We start from the raw sequence: 17,618 nt of genomic DNA, 5'->3' as shown, positions 1-17,618 counted from the left end.
CTGTTTCATAGAGCCAACACGCTCATCTAACGTAGCAAGCTCAGCCCTTGAGCCTGCTCCATACATCACCCCCAGCCCCCGTTATATATATACAGCGGATGTCATAATGGGTTTAAGAACGCAGCCTGTTTTGTACTTCAAGATGCAGCCCCATTTTTCAATTCTAACATGTGTCACTTTATGTGGTGAATACTTTAACCCCTTCCCGACATTTGACATATCCATACGCCAAAGTCGGGTAGGGGAAGTATGGAACGGGCTCACGGAGTGAACCCGCTTCATACAATGCCGGTGTCGGCTGCATGTTACAGCCAACACTTCAGAGTAACGAGCAGGATCGCGCTCGTTTAACTCGTTAAATGCCGCGGTCAATAGCGACCGCAGCATTTAAATCGTTAGAAAGAGGGGGCAACCCCCTCTAACAGCTCATCATGCCCCCCACAATGCAACCGCAGGGTGGCAATGGTTGTTATGGCTGTCTGGGGGCCTAATGAAGGCCCCAAGGTCCGCCATCTTTGTGCTTCTATTAAGCCCTGCCTCCGGCAGGGCATATTAGAAGCCTGTCAGAATCACGATATACTGCAATACATTAGTATTGCAGTATATAGTACAAGCGATCTAACAATCGCTGATTGAAGTCCCCTAGGGGGACTAATAAAAAAAGTTAAACTTAGTCAAATAAAGTTGTTTTTTTTATGTAAAAAAAAATGTTTTCATTAAAAGTAAAAAAAAAAAAACCTTTTCCCATTTTCCCCCTAGAGCATAGTAAACAAATAAATAAACATAATTGGTATTGCCGCATCCGTAAAAGTCTGAATTATTACAATATATCATTATTTAACCCGCACGGTGAACACCGTAAAAAAAAAAATGTATGGCTGGGTTCACACGACCTATTTTCAGACGTAAACGAGGCGTATTATGCCTCGTTTTACGTCTGAAAATACGGCTCCAATACGTCGGCAAACATCTGCCCATTCATTTGGATGGGTTTGCCGACGTACTGTGCAGACGACCTGTTATTTACGCGTCGTCGTTTGACAGCTGTCAAACGACGACGCGTAAAAATACAGCCTCGTCAAAAGAAGTGCAGGACACTTCTTTGGACGTTTTTGGAGCTGTTTTCTCATAGACTCCAATGAAAACAGCTCCAAAAACGGACGTAAAAAACGCCGCGAAAACGGCGCGAAAAACGCCGCGAAAAATGCGAGTTGGTCAAAAAACGTCTGAAAAGCAGGGTCTGTTTTCCCTACGTGTGCACATACCCTAAAGGTAAAATTACGCGTATTGGGAACAATACAGCGTTATACCCATAGAAAGTAATGGGCAGATGTTTGACAACGTATTTGAGACGTATTTTCAGACGTAAAACGAGGCAAAAAACGCCTCGTATACGTCTGAAAATAGGTCGTGTGAACCCAGCCTCAACGTCAGCATCTCTATTTTTTGGTCACCTCATCTCCCACAAAAAATGAAATAAAAAGTGATCAAAACGTTGCATGTACCCCAAAATGGTATCAGTAAAAATTACAGCTTATCCCGCAAAAAATAAGCCGTCATACCACTTAATCAACGGCAAAATAAAAAAGTTATGGTTCTCGGAATTAGGCGACACAAAATAAATTTTATTTTTTACAGGTTTTTACTTGTAAAAGTAGTAAAGTATAGAAAAAACAATATATATTTGGTATCGCCGTAATCGTATTGACCCACAGAATAAAGTTAACATGTTGTTTAATTGCACTGTAAATTCTGTAAAAACGACGCGCAAAAAACAATGGAGGAATCACTGTTTTTTTCATTTTCTACCCCACAAATAATTTTTTCCCTGTTTCCTAGTACATTATATGGCACAATAAATGGTGCTATGAAAAACTACAACTCGTCCTGCAAAAATCAAGCCCTCATAGGACTATATTGACGAAAAAATAAAGACGTTATGGCTTTTGGAAGGTGGGGAGGAAAAAACGAAAATGAAAATCTGAAAAAGGGAAGGGGTTAAAATGCTTTTACTTATCCAAGTGATTCTAAGATTGTTTTTTGTGACACATTATCACACCCTGCAATCGTGTCATAGGGGGGGGGGGCAATGGGACATCAGAGGGGGCCGCTCTATCTTTCTCATGGTTCAGATGTCGCGGTTGCCTCACTCTGGCGTCCCTTGCCAGACCCGCGACGTGATTGCGGGCTGTAATAATGTGTTATAACTGACAGCATATTGTAACTAAGAGGTAGCCTATGGTCAGAGGCAGAGCCTAGTAGGCTTCCGTTCATGTCACACTAAGAGCATATTTCTAGGCCTCCGGTTTCCATAGCAATCCATCAGCACCTCGCGATCGCTCGCGGGGGGATGTGGTAAAGATGGAGTTCCCTCCCTCTGTCAACCACTTAAATTCTGCAGTTGCTATTGAGTGCAGTATATAAGGGGTTAAACATCTTAGATTGAAGCTCGCCCCTTTTCCAGTCATAGTATTTTACAGCCGGCTCCAGCTGTTGATGATGCGGGCCCAAGTCCTGAGCCCACAAAACTTGCGTGCTGTAACTGTACATCAATTTGCGGGAAGCAGTTCCCTCCCATAACGCACCCATACGTCCTAGGGCGGGACGTTTTGATCATGATTTCAATGCTAATTTTAGAACTTATATAGATATATATTTTGTTCTTGATTATACTACATTGCTTTTTTTTTTAAAGTATTTGGACTGCTAGAATATCACAGATTGAGAAAGAAATAAAGACTAATTTAAAAAAAATTATTGACTATTTCATATCTCTACATATAATAAAAGTGTCAACTTTGCGTGTCTGTACATTGAAAATATCAGGAAAAATTAGTTGAAGACTTTTTCAGGAATGCACAACTAAACAATAACGGCGAACTGGATTACACGTTGCATGAAAGTAATATGAATCAATGTTTGCTGGCTATCCAAGACATCTATGGGGTGTAATCCTGTCTGTCAATATGGTATGCCCGCACCAGCTTTGGATGGGGAACTCATTAATAGGGAGTATGCGGCGGAAATAAACTATAATCCAGTGGAACTGGCCGAAACATTGCAAAACGGTGTCTCGAGTCTGATAGCGGAACAGTGCATGATATTTGATCACGTGTGTCATAGCGTAGATGGTACTTTGGGAGAAATCGTGTTTTTAGATGCACCCGGTGGGACGGGAAAAGCATTTCTCACCAAAGTCATCTTGGCCCAAATACGCAATCAAAGCTCTTGCTGTCGCTTCATCGGGCATAGCAGCCACATTGTTGCCCGGAGGCAAAACCGCCCATACAATGTTCAAGATCCCGATTGACTTAAATCTTACAGAAAACCCAGTGTGTAATGTTTCTAGAAACAGCAACAAAGCAAGGGTTCTATGCAATTCCTGCTGAGTAATATGGGACGAGTGCATTATGGCAAATCGTAAACCGGTAGAAGCAGTAGAGAGAACCTTGCGAGATATCAGACAAAATGAACAGCCCATGGGTGGTATGACAATGCTTTTCAGTGGCGATTTTAGGCAGACTTTGCCAGTCATACCACGAGGAACGAGGGCAGATGAAATTAGAGCCTGCCTAAAGAGCTCAAGTCTGTGGCGCATTGTTATACCGAAGCATTTAACAATAAATATGCGGGCGCGAACAGGAGGCAACCCAAATGCAAGAGTTTTCCGATTTATTACTAAAAATTGGTGACGGCACGTATCCCCAAGAAGAAGGGAAAGTTATTTTGCATGATAATTTATGTTGTACTGTTCCATCACTGCAAGACCTCATTTCTTCTGTGTATTGTGACCCAACGCAAATAACAAAACATGAAAACTCTTGGCTATGTGAAAGAGCTATTTTGACCCCTCGCAACGAACAGGCAGCAGCAATAAATGCTGAAATATTGACATGTGTTCTCTATCCACAGAGTCATTGAACAAGAAGACGCTACCAACTATCCGGTGGAACTTTTAAATTCCCTAAGCACACCCGTTCTTCTGTCACACAACATTAATTTAAAACTCGGCGTCCCCATAATTCTCCGTAGAAATTTAAGCCCACCAAAACTATGTAACGGCACCCGACTAAAAATCACATTCTACAACAAAACTTGATAGAAGCTCAGATTTTAACCCCTTCAGGACTGAGCCTATTTTGGCCTTCAGGACGAAGCCCATTTTTCAAATCTGACATGTGTCACTTTATGTGGTAATAACTCCGGAATGCTTTTACCTATCCAAGCGATTCTGAGACTGTTTTCTCGTGACATATTGTACTTTATGTTAGTGAAAAAATTTGGTTGATAAATTTAATATTTATTTGTAAAAAAACACCAAGATTTGGAGAAAATTTGCAAAAATTAGCATTTTTCGAAATTTAAATGCATCTGCTTGTAAAACAGATAGTAATAACACACAAAATAGTTACTAGTTAACATTTCCCATATGTCTACTTTAGTTTGGCATCGTTTTTGAACATTCTTTTATTTTTCTAGGACGTTACAAGACTTAGAACTTTAGCAGCGATTTCTCATATTTTCAAGAAAATTTCAAAAGGCGATTTTTACAAGGACCAGTTCAGTTCTGAAGTGGCTTTGAGGGCCTTATATATTAGAAAGTCCCCATAATTCACCCCATTTTGAAAACTGCACCCCTCAAAGTATTCAAAACAGCATTCAGAAAGTGTATTAACCCTTTAGGCGTTTCACAGGAATTAAAGCAAGGTAGAGGTGAAAGTTACAAATTTCATTTTTTTTTTTACAAAATTCATTTGTAATACATTTTTTTCTATACCACAGAAGGTTTTACCCGAGAAATTTAACTTATTATATATTGCCCAGATTCTGCAGTTTTTAGAAATACCCCACATGTGGCCCTAGTGTCCTAATTTACTGAAATACAGGCCTCAGAAGCAAAGGAGCACCTAGTGGATTTTGGGGCCTCCTTTTTTTTAGCATATATTTTAGGTACCATGTCAGGTTTGAAGAGGTCTTGTGGGCCAAAGCAATAAAGACCCCCAAAAGTGACCTCATTTTGGAAACTACACCCCTCAGGGAATTTATCTAGGGGTATAGTTAGCATTTTGAACCCACAGTTTTTTTGCTAAATTTCTTTGAATTAGTTTGTGAAGATTAAAATCTACTTTTTTTTCTGAAAAAACGTAGACATTTTTAATTTTTTCAAGGAATAAAAGAGAAAAAACACCCCAACATATGTAAAGCAATTTCTCCTGATTATAGCAATACCCCATATGTGGCAATAAACTGCTATTTGGACCCACAGCAGGACTCAGAAGGGAAGGAGCACCATTTGGATTTTGAAATTCTGATTTTGCTGGAATAGTTTTCAGTGCCGTGTCGCGTTTGAAATGCACTGGGAACAAAATAGTGGAAACCCCTGGAAAGTGACCCCATTTTGGAAACTACACTCATCAAGGAATTTTTCTAGGGGTAAAGTTAGCATTTTGACCCCACGGTTGTTTTGCTGAATTCATTGGAATTAGTCTGTAAAGGTAAAAATCAACTTTTTTTTCTGAAAAAAGGTAGCCATTTTTTACTTTTACAAGGAAAAAAGGAGAAAAAGCACCCCAACATTTGTAAAACAATTTCACCCGATTACGGAAATATGCCATATGTGGTAATAAACTGCTGTTTGGACCCACAGCAGGGCTTAGAAGGGAAGGAGCGCTATTTGGCTTTTGGAGCTCAAATTAAGCTGAAATGGTTTTTGGGTGCCATGTCGCATTTGCAAAGCGCCTGAGAGGCCAAAACAGTGGAAACCCCCCAAAAGTGGAAATTACACCACTTAAATAATCTATCTAGGGATATAGTGGGCATTTAGACCCCACAAGTCTTTTTCAGGATTTATTAGAATTAGGCCGTGAATATGAATATCAACATTTCTTCCACTAAAATGTTGCATTTTTTTCAATTTCACAAAAGATAAAGAGGGGAAAAAGCTGCCCAACATTTGTAAAGCAATTTCTCCCGAGTACGGCAATACCCCAAGTGTGGTCATAAATGGTTTTTCATTAGAAAGTAATTAAACCTTTCTGGACTGATCCATTTCTTTCTTTTCCTTTTTAGTTTTTTCCTCCCCGCGTTCCAAGAGCCACAACTTTTTTTATTTTTCAGTCAATAGAGCGGTGTGAGGGCTTATTTATTGAGGGACGAGCGTTCATTTTTATTGGTACCATTTTTTGGTACATACAACTTTTTGAGCACTTTTTATTACATTTTTAGGTAGAGCCAAGGTCACCGAAAAAACAGCGATTTTGCCGTTTTAAATTCTCTATTTTTCACGTGAGACGCTCCATACATCACCCCCCACACTAAGACATGCTATGTCGTGGTGCCCGAAGGGGTTAATGTGCAGCGGATGGTGCAGAGTGAAAATTAAAATTTTCCACTCATATGCCATTTTAGTGCACTATATGTTATGCCCAGTTTGTGCCACTGAAGACAAATACCTCATAAAATATTAACCGGGTTCTCCCGGGTATGGCGATGCCATATCTGTGGACGTAAATTGGTGTTTAGGCACGCTGCAGGGCTCAGAAGGGAGGGACGCCATTTGGCTTTTGGGGCGCAGATGTAGCTTGGTAGTTGTTCTGTTTGGGGTTTTACTGGTGTTTCAGTTTATAATGTGGGGGCATATGTTATCTGTGCGGGGTACATCAGGGTATAATAAGAGGGTATAATAATGCTGTAAATAAATAATAATCCGCAGATATGTGGCCGGTATTGCACTTATAAATGGCTCCCGATCTTATCTGCTTTTGGACACTCTGCACATTTTGCATCGCCATATTCTGGGAGCCAGAACTTTTTTATTTTTTCACCACCGGAGCTGTGTGAGGGTTTATTCGTTGCGGGACAATCTGTAGGTTTTCATTGGTACCATTTTGGGGTACTAGAAATTTTTTTGATCACGTTTTATTCCATTTTTTGGCAAGCAAGGTGACCAAAAACCATCAATTCTGACAATGTTTTTTATTCTTTTTTTTATGGCCGTCACCCTAGGCTATAAATGACCATTATACTTTATTCTGCGTGTCGATACGATTACGGCGATACCAGATGTATATAATTTTTTTATGTTTTGCAGCGTTTGTGCAATAAAATCACTTATTTGTAAAATAAATAATTTTTTGTGTCACCATATTCTAAGAGCCATAACTTTTTTATTTTTCAGTCAAAAAAGCGGGGCTTGTTTTTTGCGGGACGGTATGTAGTTTGTATTGGTACCATTTTGGCGTACATGCGACTTTTTGATCACTTTTTATTGTATATTTTGGAAGGGTTGGTAACCAAAAAATTGTGATTCGGGCACTGTTCTTCGTTTATTTTATTCGCTGTGTTCACCGTGCAGGAAAAATAATATTATAGTTTTATAGTCTGGGTCGTTACGAACGCAGCGATACAAAATATGTGTACTTTTTTTAACGTGTTAATTTTTTTCCTATAATAAAAGACTTATTATAGGAAAAAAAGCATTCTTTGTTTATGTAACTTCTAACTTTTATTTTTACACTTTTTAAAAACATTTTTATTATCTTTTTTTTACTTTTTTTACTTGTCCCACTAGGGGACACTTAGACTTGCAGCTCTGATCGCTGCTGGAATACATTACACTACACACGTAGTGTAATGTGTTATAACTGTCATTGTGACGTAACTTTCACACTGACAGGAAGCATCGGAGGACCGGCCAGAGGCTGCTCCTCCGAGGCTTCCATACATGGCAACCCGGAGGTCATTGTCTAGCCTCTGGTTGCCATGATAAAGATCGCCAGCCCCCGCAAATGCATGTGGGGGGCTGCCGATCCGCTGTAAACCTCTTCGATGTGGTGATCGCAATCGACCACCGCATCGAAGGGGTTAATTGCCGATTTCAGCGGCGACAGGCCGCTGATCGGCAACGGGGAGAGCAGGGCTAACACCCTGCACAGTTAACCGCCACTGCGGTGTAGCGCCGCCCGCCGGTTAACTGTTAAAGCGAGGACGTAACTGCACGCCCAGGTGCGCGAAGTTACTGCTCACCTGGACGTGCATTTACGCCCAGGTGCGGGAAGGGGTTAAGAGGATGTGGCTCAGGTGATAGCGTTTTTATACCCCAAATCGCCCACATTCCAACAAATTTTCCCTTCAGTTTTAAACGTGTACAGTTTCCTGTCAGCTTATGTTACGCTATGACCATCAACAAAGCGCAGGGCTAAATGCTGCGCGCTGCGGGCGTGGACCTCAGTGTCAGCTGCTTTGTGCATGGCCAGCTCTATGTGGCTCTCTCCCGTGTTACCAACTCCACCAATCTTTATGCACACATCCCTGGTGGTCCTACTGCTAACATTGTTTACAGGGAAGTGTTATTGTAGTGAACCTGACTACTGAAAGAAAACTATTTTTAATTGAAATTTGTTTATTGTATTTGGCGGTTTTTTTCACTTTGTTTTGAATATGGTCCAAGGCTAGGATTATACTTATAAAAAACAGCATCAGTACGTTTTTCAGTGGTCTGCGCGTACGAAGTCGCGGGCACAGCTAGTATTTTATATCGAATAGGAGGTATGTCCACCTTAAGACATCAGTTCACATTTATTAGCAAAATGAATTTACCTAAAAAAAATTAAGGAACTTTGTAAATACATTTCATTATGTATATTGTACAGAATCTGTGTAACAGCTTGTAGTCTGCTCCAGAGCTGCATATCCTATTTTGCTGACTTCTGAGGTGAACTCTCCCAACATTCCCTGGTAGTTTGGTGTGCAAAGAACTTTCTCTGTTGATTTGAATTCTGTTGGGGATCATCTTTACATCAGGTATTGTACAGGAATTTGATGTATGGAAAATTAGCTCTACCGATGTCTTATAGAAGCTAGACTAACATGTGTCTGGCAACAAGCTTGTCATCGTTTTCAATGACAACCAGCAGAATTGTGAATTCAGCTTTGCACTTTGAGGGCAGGTTCATCTAATATACAGGGTGGACCATTTATATGGATACACCTAATTAAAATGGGAATGGTTGGTGATATTAACTTCCTGTTTGTGGCACATTAGTATATGGGAGGGGGGAAACTTTTCAAGCTGGGTGTTGACCATGGCGGCCATTTTGAAGATGGCCATTTTGTATCCAACTTTAGTTTTTTCAATGGGAAGAGGGTCATGTGACACATCAAACTTATCGAGAATTTCACAAGAAAAACAATGGTGTTCTTGGTTTTAACGTTACTTTATTCTTTCATGAGTTATTTACAAGTTTCTGACCACTTATAAAATGTGTTCAATGTGCTGCCCATTGTGTTGGATTGTCAATGCAACACTCTTTTCTCACTCTTCACACACTGATAGCAACACCGCAGAAGAAATGCTAGCACAGGCTTCCAGTATCCGTAGTTTCAGTTGCTGCACATCTCGTATCTTCACTGCATAGACAATTGCCTTCAGATGACCCCAAAGATAAAAGTCTAAGGGGATCAGAACGGGAGACCTAGGGGGCCATTCAACTGGCCCACGACGACCAATCCACTTTCCAGGAAACTGTTCATCTAGGAATGCACGGACCTGACACCCATAATGTGGTGGTGCACCATCTTACTGGAAAAACTCAGGGAACGTGCCAGCTTCAGTGCATAAAGAGGGAAACACATCATCATGTAGAAATTTCAGATATCCCATGGCCTTGAGGTTTCCATTGATGAAGAGTGGCCCCACTATCTTTGTACCCCATATACCACACCATACCATAAATTTTTGTGTTCCAACAGTCTTGGAGGGATCTATCCAATGTGGGTTAGTGTCAGACCAATAGCGGTGGTTTTGTTTGTTAACTTCACCATTCACATAAAAGTTTGCCTCATCACTGAACAAAATGTTCTGTGTAAACTGAGGGTCCTGTTCCAATTTTTGTTTTGCCCATTCTGCAAATTCAGTGCGCCGATCTGGGTCATCCTCGTTGAGATGCTGCAGCAGCTGGAGTTTGTAAGGGTGCCATTTGTGAGTAGCTAATATCCGCCGAAGGGATGTTCGACTGATGCCACTCTCCAGTGACATGCGGCGAGTGCTATGCTGTGGGCTCTTGCTAAATGAAGCTAGGACAGCCACTGAAGTTTCTTCATTAGTGACAGTTTTCATGCGTCCACATTTGGGCAAATCCAACACTGAACGAGTTTCACGAAACTTGGAAAGCAGTTTGCAAACTGTAGCATGGGAGATGGGTGGTCTCGTAGGGTGTCTTGCATTGAAATCTGCTGCAATGACCCGGGTACTGCGTTCACCAGACATCAACACAATTTCTATCCGCGCCTCACGTGTTAACCTCTGCGAGATGTCAATGACTGCAAACAAAGAGAAGCTTGTAAATAACTCATGAAAGAATAAAGTAACGTTAAAACCAAGCACACCATTGTTTTTCATGTGAAATTCTCGATAAGTTTGATGTGTCACATGACCCTCTTCCCATTGAAAAAACGAAAGTTGGATACAAAATGTCCAACTTCAAAATGGCCGCCATGGTCAACACCCAGCTTGAAAAGTTTCCCCCCTCCCATATACTAATGTGCCACAAACAGGAAGTTAATATCACCAACCATTTCCATTTTATTTAGGTGTATCCATATAAATGGCCCACCCTGTAGTTTTAAATGTGCTTCTTTTATACAAAAGACAAAGTAGTTGAAAAAAGACATAAAACTGCTCTTCATCTATCATGTAGGAATCCAGCCTAATATTAACTGTAAATCCACTGGTAAAATGGTACATTTGAATTTTTAAATCGGACTGCAGAATTATACTTCACTCTAGTCTCTTATTTAACATGTATTTCCCACCTAAAATAAGAAAAACATGCCAGTAAATATGACTTAGTTGTCCTCTCCTATCAAGTTCATCCACAGAATTTGTCACCTAAATTTTGCAGACTACTGAATGGCAAATCTGAATAAATTGGCCAGAATGGCTGAAAATAATTTTTCGTTCTACAAAAGAAGGTGTACTAGTCTATTTTTGGATTTAAATTTTTCAAATTAAATGTTATTTTATAAAATCATACAATTTTTATTGTATGATTATATTTCATTTACTTACCCAAAGTTTCCTGTATTAATGAAGTTAATCAATTCTGGCTCAACCAAACAGGTATGGTCTGTACATCTCCAATGATTCTCATAGCAATAACTGCAATATAAAATAACTATGTGAGACAAAAGAGAAAAAGAACAACATATAGCACTGTAATAAGCAAGGGGGCATTGTGGCTGACATGAAGGCAGAATGGCTGGCATAGGAGGCATTTTGGATAGCATGAGGGCAGTGTGGAAGGCATAACAACATTCTGGCTGACATATGGGGCATTGTGACTGGTATGAAGAACCTTGTGGCTTTCATGGGGGTACTGTGGTTGGCATAGGGGACATTAAGGGCATTGTGGTTGTCATGGGGCATTGTGGCTGTTATGGGGACATTATGACTGTTGTGAGTGTCATAGGGATACTGTAGTTGTTATGGAAGCGTTGTGGCCTTTTGGCTGGCATAGAGCAAAGTGACAACATTGTCGTTGTCGAGGGGACATTGTTGTGGGGACATTGTAGCTATCATTGGGGCATTAGGGCTGCCATAAGGGTCCTTGTGGATGGCATGAGAGCACTGTGGCTGGCATAAGGGACATTGTCGCGGTCTTGGGGACAATCTGTGGCTGTCATGGAAGGTACAGTATATGGTGTAAATGTGAGAAGCCTGAGCAGCACAGTCTGCAATGGCACGCCATACCTGAAAGAAGCCTTAAAGGAACAGTGTCATCACAAATAATTTTTTTATATGTTAAAGATGTTAGTGCCTTAATATAAACGTTTATTTTCATTTGTGTGTTTGTGTTTTACTGTTTCTTATTTTTACACTTTTTCTTCCCTATGGGGGCTGCCATTTTTTGTTCCATTTCTGTGTGTGTCGATTAACGACACACACAGACATGGAACACGGCAGCCACAGTCCCATAGGGACTGTGAACGGCTCCCGTCCCATTGACTGCCGTGTACGGCGTCTGTGTGGGAACTGCGCATGCGCCGCTCCCACACAGTCCTATTCGAAATTGGCGCCGTCCGGCGCCATTTTCCTGTGGACCGGAAGTCGCGGCCGGACAGTAATATTACTACTTCCGGTCGCGGCTTCCGGACTTGTGCACATGGAACAGCGGCAGCAAAGGGAGCGGACGGGCCGGAGGGAGCCGCGGCGGCAGGAGCAGGTAAGAGATTTCAATGTATGTTAGTGTTTGTGTGTGTTTACTACTGTATGTAAACCTACTACACTGTGGGTTACCTCAAAAAATGGCGACACACAGTGTAGGAGGTTAAACCTTTCAAACCCCTCGTTTATCCCGGCACTAGCCAGGATAAAGGAGGGGGGGATGCTGAGAGCTCACTAGAGCGAGGGCTTTTAACCCAACGTTGCAATGCTGCAATTTTGGGAACAGCTCCATCTAGTGACCAAAAATGGGTAGTATTATAAATTAGAAATAATTTATAATATTTCCTGGACTCGTGCAAAAAAATAAAAAAAATTTGAACAATGTTTAATCACCCACACACTAAATGTTTAATTTTTTTTAAAAAAACATGTTTTTCGGGCAACACATTCCCTTTAATGTCGGTTTTGGCCAGATGTAAAGATGAGGTAAATAAATAGCTACAATCAGAGAACACATCAACTGATCAGTTTTGTATATGCCTGTCTGGTGTATAGTAATATTAATTGGTCATGTTAAGGTGCTATTTTTTTTATATTTAGAGGTATACTATACGTATATTTACAGTTTGATGGGACAAAGAATTTTGGATTTTGAAATAAAGTAGGACACAAGTTTATATTTTTGTGCGATGCATGGCACCAATGAGTGTCCTGCCCTTACTTCCCCTTGGTTAACCGGTGCCCCAGGCTTTTTCAGAGTCTATCTACTCCCCTGCTGAACTCTCAGTGTCTGTCTCCCTCTACAGTAGCCATCCTAGCTCAGAAACAGGAAATCTCGGCTCTCTACAATGTAGGTTTAATGCATGCACTGGGAAAAATCTCCTGGTGTATATGCCAAAGTTTTGGCATGGATACTACAGTGGACGAAATAAGTATTTGATCCCTTGCTGATTTTGTAAGTTTGCCCACTGTCAAAGACATGAACAGTCTAGAATTTTTAGGCTAGGTTAATTTTACCAGTGAGAGAGAGATTATATAAAAAAAAAAAAAAAAAATCACATTGTCAAAATTATATATATTTATTTGCATTGTGCACAGAGAAATAAGTATTTGATCCCTTTGGCAAACAAGACTTAATACTTGGTGGCAAAACCCTTGTTGGCACGCACAGCAGTCAGACATTTTTAGTAGTTGATGATGAGGTTTGCACACATGTTAGATGGAATTTTGGCCCACTCCTCTTTGCAGATCATCTGTAAATCATTAAGATTTCGAGGCTGTCGCTTGGCAACTCGGATCTTCAGCTCCCTCCATAAGTTTTCGATGGGATTAAGGTCTGGAGACTGGCTAGGCCACTCCATGACCTTAATGTGCTTCTTTTTGAGCCACTCCTTTGTTGCCTTGGCTGTATGTTTTGGGTAATTGTCGTGCTGGAAGACCCAGCCACGAGCCATTTTTAATGTCCTGGCGGAGGGAAGGAGGTTGTCACTCAGGATTTGACAGTACATGGCTCCATCCATTCTCCCATTGATGCGGTGAAGTAGTCCTGTGCCCTTAGCAGAGAAACACCCCCAAAACATAATGTTTCCACCTCCATGCTTGACAGTGGGTACGGTGTTCTTTGGGTCATAGGCAGCATTTCTCTTCCTCCAAACACGGCGAGTTGAGTTAATGCCAAAGAGCTCAATTTTAGTCTCATCTGACCACAGCACCTTCTCCCAATCACTCTCAGAATCATCCAGATGTTCATTTGCAAACTTCAGACGGGCCTGTACATGTGCCTTCTTGTACAGGGGGACCTTGCGGGCACTGCAGGATTTTATTCCATTACGACGTAATGTTACCAATGGTTTTCTTGGTGACTGTGGTCCCAGCTGCCTTGAGATCATTAACAAGTTCCCCCCGTGTAGTTTTCGGCTGAGCTCTCACCTTCCTCAGGATCAAGGATACCCCACGAGGTGAGATTTTGCATGGAGCCCCAGATCGATGTCGACTGACAGTCATTTTGTATGTCTTCCATTTTCTTACTATTGCACCAACAGTTGTCTCCTTCTCACCCAGCGTCTTACTTATGGTTTTGTAGCCCATTCCAGCCTTGTGCAGGTCTATGATCTTGTCCCTGACATCCTTAGAAAGCTCTTTGGTCTTGCCCATGTTGTAGAGGTTAGAGTCAGACTGATTAATTGAGTCTGTGGACAGGAGTCTTTTATACAGGTGACATGTAAGACAGCTGTCTTTAATGCAGGCACCAAGTTGATTTGGAGCGTGTAACTGGTCTGGAGGAGGCTGAACTCTTAATGGTTGGTAGGGGATCAAATACTTATTTCTCTGTGCACAATGCAAATAAATATATATAATTTTGACAATGTGATTTTCTTATTTTTTTTAAATATAATCTATCTCTCACTGGTAAAATTAACCTAGCCTAAAAATTCTAGACTGTTCATGACTTTGACAGTGGGCAATCTTACAAAATCAGCAAGGGATCAAATACTTATTTCCTCCACTGTATATATTGCCATGTTAATAAGTCGTATACCACACAGCGATGCATAACATCCAGATATTTTCCAAAAAGGCACATATGCCAAAAGGACATGTCAGATTCATAGAAGTCTATGGAAGCATTTGTTGTCCACACCGGGACCATTTCTCAAATGCAGTGTGAATAGAGTCTCGCAGCCGACTTCATCAGAGCTGGGCTCATTTCTTAAAATGACACAACTTTTCTCACTAAATTAAGGAGGGATTTATGTTTTCCTAATTATATAATTTACAAAAGGATTCTCAAGAACTGATAGGTCCTCTTTGCTTATGACTTTATTTTTTTTCAATAGAAGTGGAATTTTTTATTTTTTTTTAAATATAAAACATAATCGTACATTTGCAAAATACCATATCAAAATTTATACAGAAGAGAAACTATGCTATACATAGTACAACTAATATACCCACCCAAATCAACTTACCCACCCTTAACCCATATGGCAGTGACAACTGGGGAGACGGAATGTAAAAGAGCACCACAGAATAAAATAGAAAAAAAAAACACAGACAAAATAGTGTGTCACTGGGATATTACTCTGTAGACAGTAGTCTATCCCATATTTTAGCATAATCATCAAATAATTATTATCCGCTTGATTAATCCTAGTATTACAAATTTTGTAAAAGAGCCCTAATTTACGCCTATGAAAATATGTACATTTTTCAAACAAGACCAGGAGGTTAATAGCGTTTTTTCCAAGCTGCAAAGCAGAGGGTCGACCAGTTCTTCCAGTTCCTAGTCAATAATTTCCTTTTAGAAGTATAATTTAGTTTAGACGACCTACTCAAGAAAGCAAATTCTAAGCATATTTCTATGTACTCACTGTTATTTGAAATGTTTTTTTTGTTTATTGAAGAATAGTGTTTACTTGGCTACAAATTTGCCAGTAATTTATGATGTATACACTATATAGAGGACAAGTAAAGCTGACCTTTTCCTACATATTGCAATAATTAATTTTAGGCCTCTAGTTCTCAGAAGCAATTACTACTGCACTGCACGACATATCCATGTAATGTTCTATTCACCTCAGAATCCATTAATACAATCAGTGTTTACTGGTGGTTCATGGGAAACACATAACTATATATTCCCCTACGTCCTACAGCAGCACAATAATGGGGTATCTCTGCCCCTGTGAACTAGTAGGACAGATGGAATCAGTGGCGTAACTATAGGGGTCGCAGCGGTCAAAATTGCGACTGGTCTATCCTGAGGATACGCCATCAATGTTTAAGGACTGGACAACCCCTTTTACGTCTACTATGCGGTAGGCTTAGATACAGGGCCCCAGCAGACAGTAATCTTATACTGTATAAGATTACTTTCTGCTGGACCCTGTATCTAAGCCTACCTTAGGCTTAGATACAGGGTCCAACAAACTGTATCACACGTGCACTTGGGCCCTGTATCTAAGCCTACCATATGTGTTAGGCTGTGTTGACATCAGCGTTGCCCTTCCGTTGAGGGGTTCCATCGGAGGTTTCTGTCGGGTAACCCCTCAACGGAATGGCAAACTAAAAACTCGGCTTCCGTTTCCCTCAGCATTGATCTCCATGGTGACAGAAACGTTGCTAAAGGTTTCCATTTGTCACCATTGTGACAGGGTTCTGTTGTTCTTGATGCAACCAATAGAGCAGTCGACTGCGCTATTGTCACAACGGTGACAAACAGAAACCTTTAGCAACGTTTCCTTCACCATTGAGATCAATGGTGAGGAAATGGAAGCTGAGGTTTCAGTTTGCCTTTCTGTTGAGGGGGTTAGCCGATGGAAAACTCAGACGGAAGGGCACCGGTGATGTGAACAAACCCTTACCAGGGTTTGTTGTGTTTGTGTTTTTTTAAAGGTTCGGTCGTTGGACTACGCTGGATTTGAGGACTACTTCGTTGATGGCTTTTTTTATTATCAATAAAATGGTTAATGAGGGTTGTGTGTTTTTTTTTTATTTCAATAAACTAGTTTTTTCTATGTCTTTGTTTTTTTTTTTAAACTTTATTACTACCTACCGCCTTATTAAAAGCTGCCGGCTGATTGACAGCATCCATTACTAAGGCGGGGCTTAGTGTTAGCCGGTGCAGGGGCTAAAACACTAACCCCCGTTATTACCCTGGTACCCACCGTCAACAGGGGTGCCGGGAAGAGCTGGGTACGATCCAGTACCCGACCATCTGTAGCGATGGCCGGGGACCGGGTCGTCCGCAAGCTGGTAATGCTAGGCTGCTGCTGTGTTGTATCTGGCTGGTTATAAAAAATGGGGGGAGGGACACCACGTCATGTTTTAAAATAAATAACTAAATAAATAATTGGAAAGAACGATGTGAGATTCCCCCATTTTTATAACCAGCCAGATACAACATAGCAGCAGCAGCCTAGCATTACCAGGGTGGTAAGGGCCACTGTTTTTGGGCTTTCCTTGCCTGATAATACCAGCCTGCGGCTGCGTCAGTGCCTAACCATTACTACAGATGGCCAGCGGCCATTAGTAAGTTGGTAGTAATAAAGTTTAGAAAAATACAAAGACATAGGAAAAATAATTAGTAACACATAAAAAAGTAAAACACTTATTATTCTTACCTTTCCTGGTTCCAGAGCTGGAGCCACAATGTCAGCAAGCTGGGCCTAAATCTAATCCTATCATGTGTGATACTGTCTGCTGAGCCACTGTATCTAATCCTATCATGTGTGATACCCTTCTGCTGAGCCACTGTATCTAATTCTGTAATGTGTGATAATGTCTGCTGAGCTACTGTATCTAATCCTATCCATAGCCATAGGGTCATACTGCTATAGATATGCTGTTTCATATATACACATATATATATATACACGCACACACATATTTTTTGGGGGGGTATATGTATTGGGGCTATTTCCCCTGATGTTTTAAGACCTTAACGACGCTCCCG

The 17,618-nt window shown here is 40.9% G+C and overlaps 1 protein-coding gene across 1 annotated transcript in view; it reads right to left on the bottom strand.

The window, feature by feature from the left end:
• TINAG (tubulointerstitial nephritis antigen) overlaps positions 1–17,618 on the bottom strand; it is a 101,995-nt gene that overhangs the window by 66,204 nt on the left and 18,173 nt on the right. The window contains exon 3 of the mRNA XM_075863680.1: positions 11,069–11,158. Within this exon, the coding sequence (XP_075719795.1) occupies positions 11,069–11,158 (90 nt within the window). The remainder of the gene's footprint in view (positions 1–11,068; positions 11,159–17,618) is intronic.

Source organism: Rhinoderma darwinii, chromosome 4 (assembly GCF_050947455.1).
Source record: "Rhinoderma darwinii isolate aRhiDar2 chromosome 4, aRhiDar2.hap1, whole genome shotgun sequence".
Taxonomy (NCBI): Eukaryota; Metazoa; Chordata; class Amphibia; order Anura; family Rhinodermatidae; genus Rhinoderma; species Rhinoderma darwinii.
The sequence above is the reverse complement of the archived record's forward strand: the minus strand, read 5'-3'. Positions and strand labels throughout refer to the sequence as shown.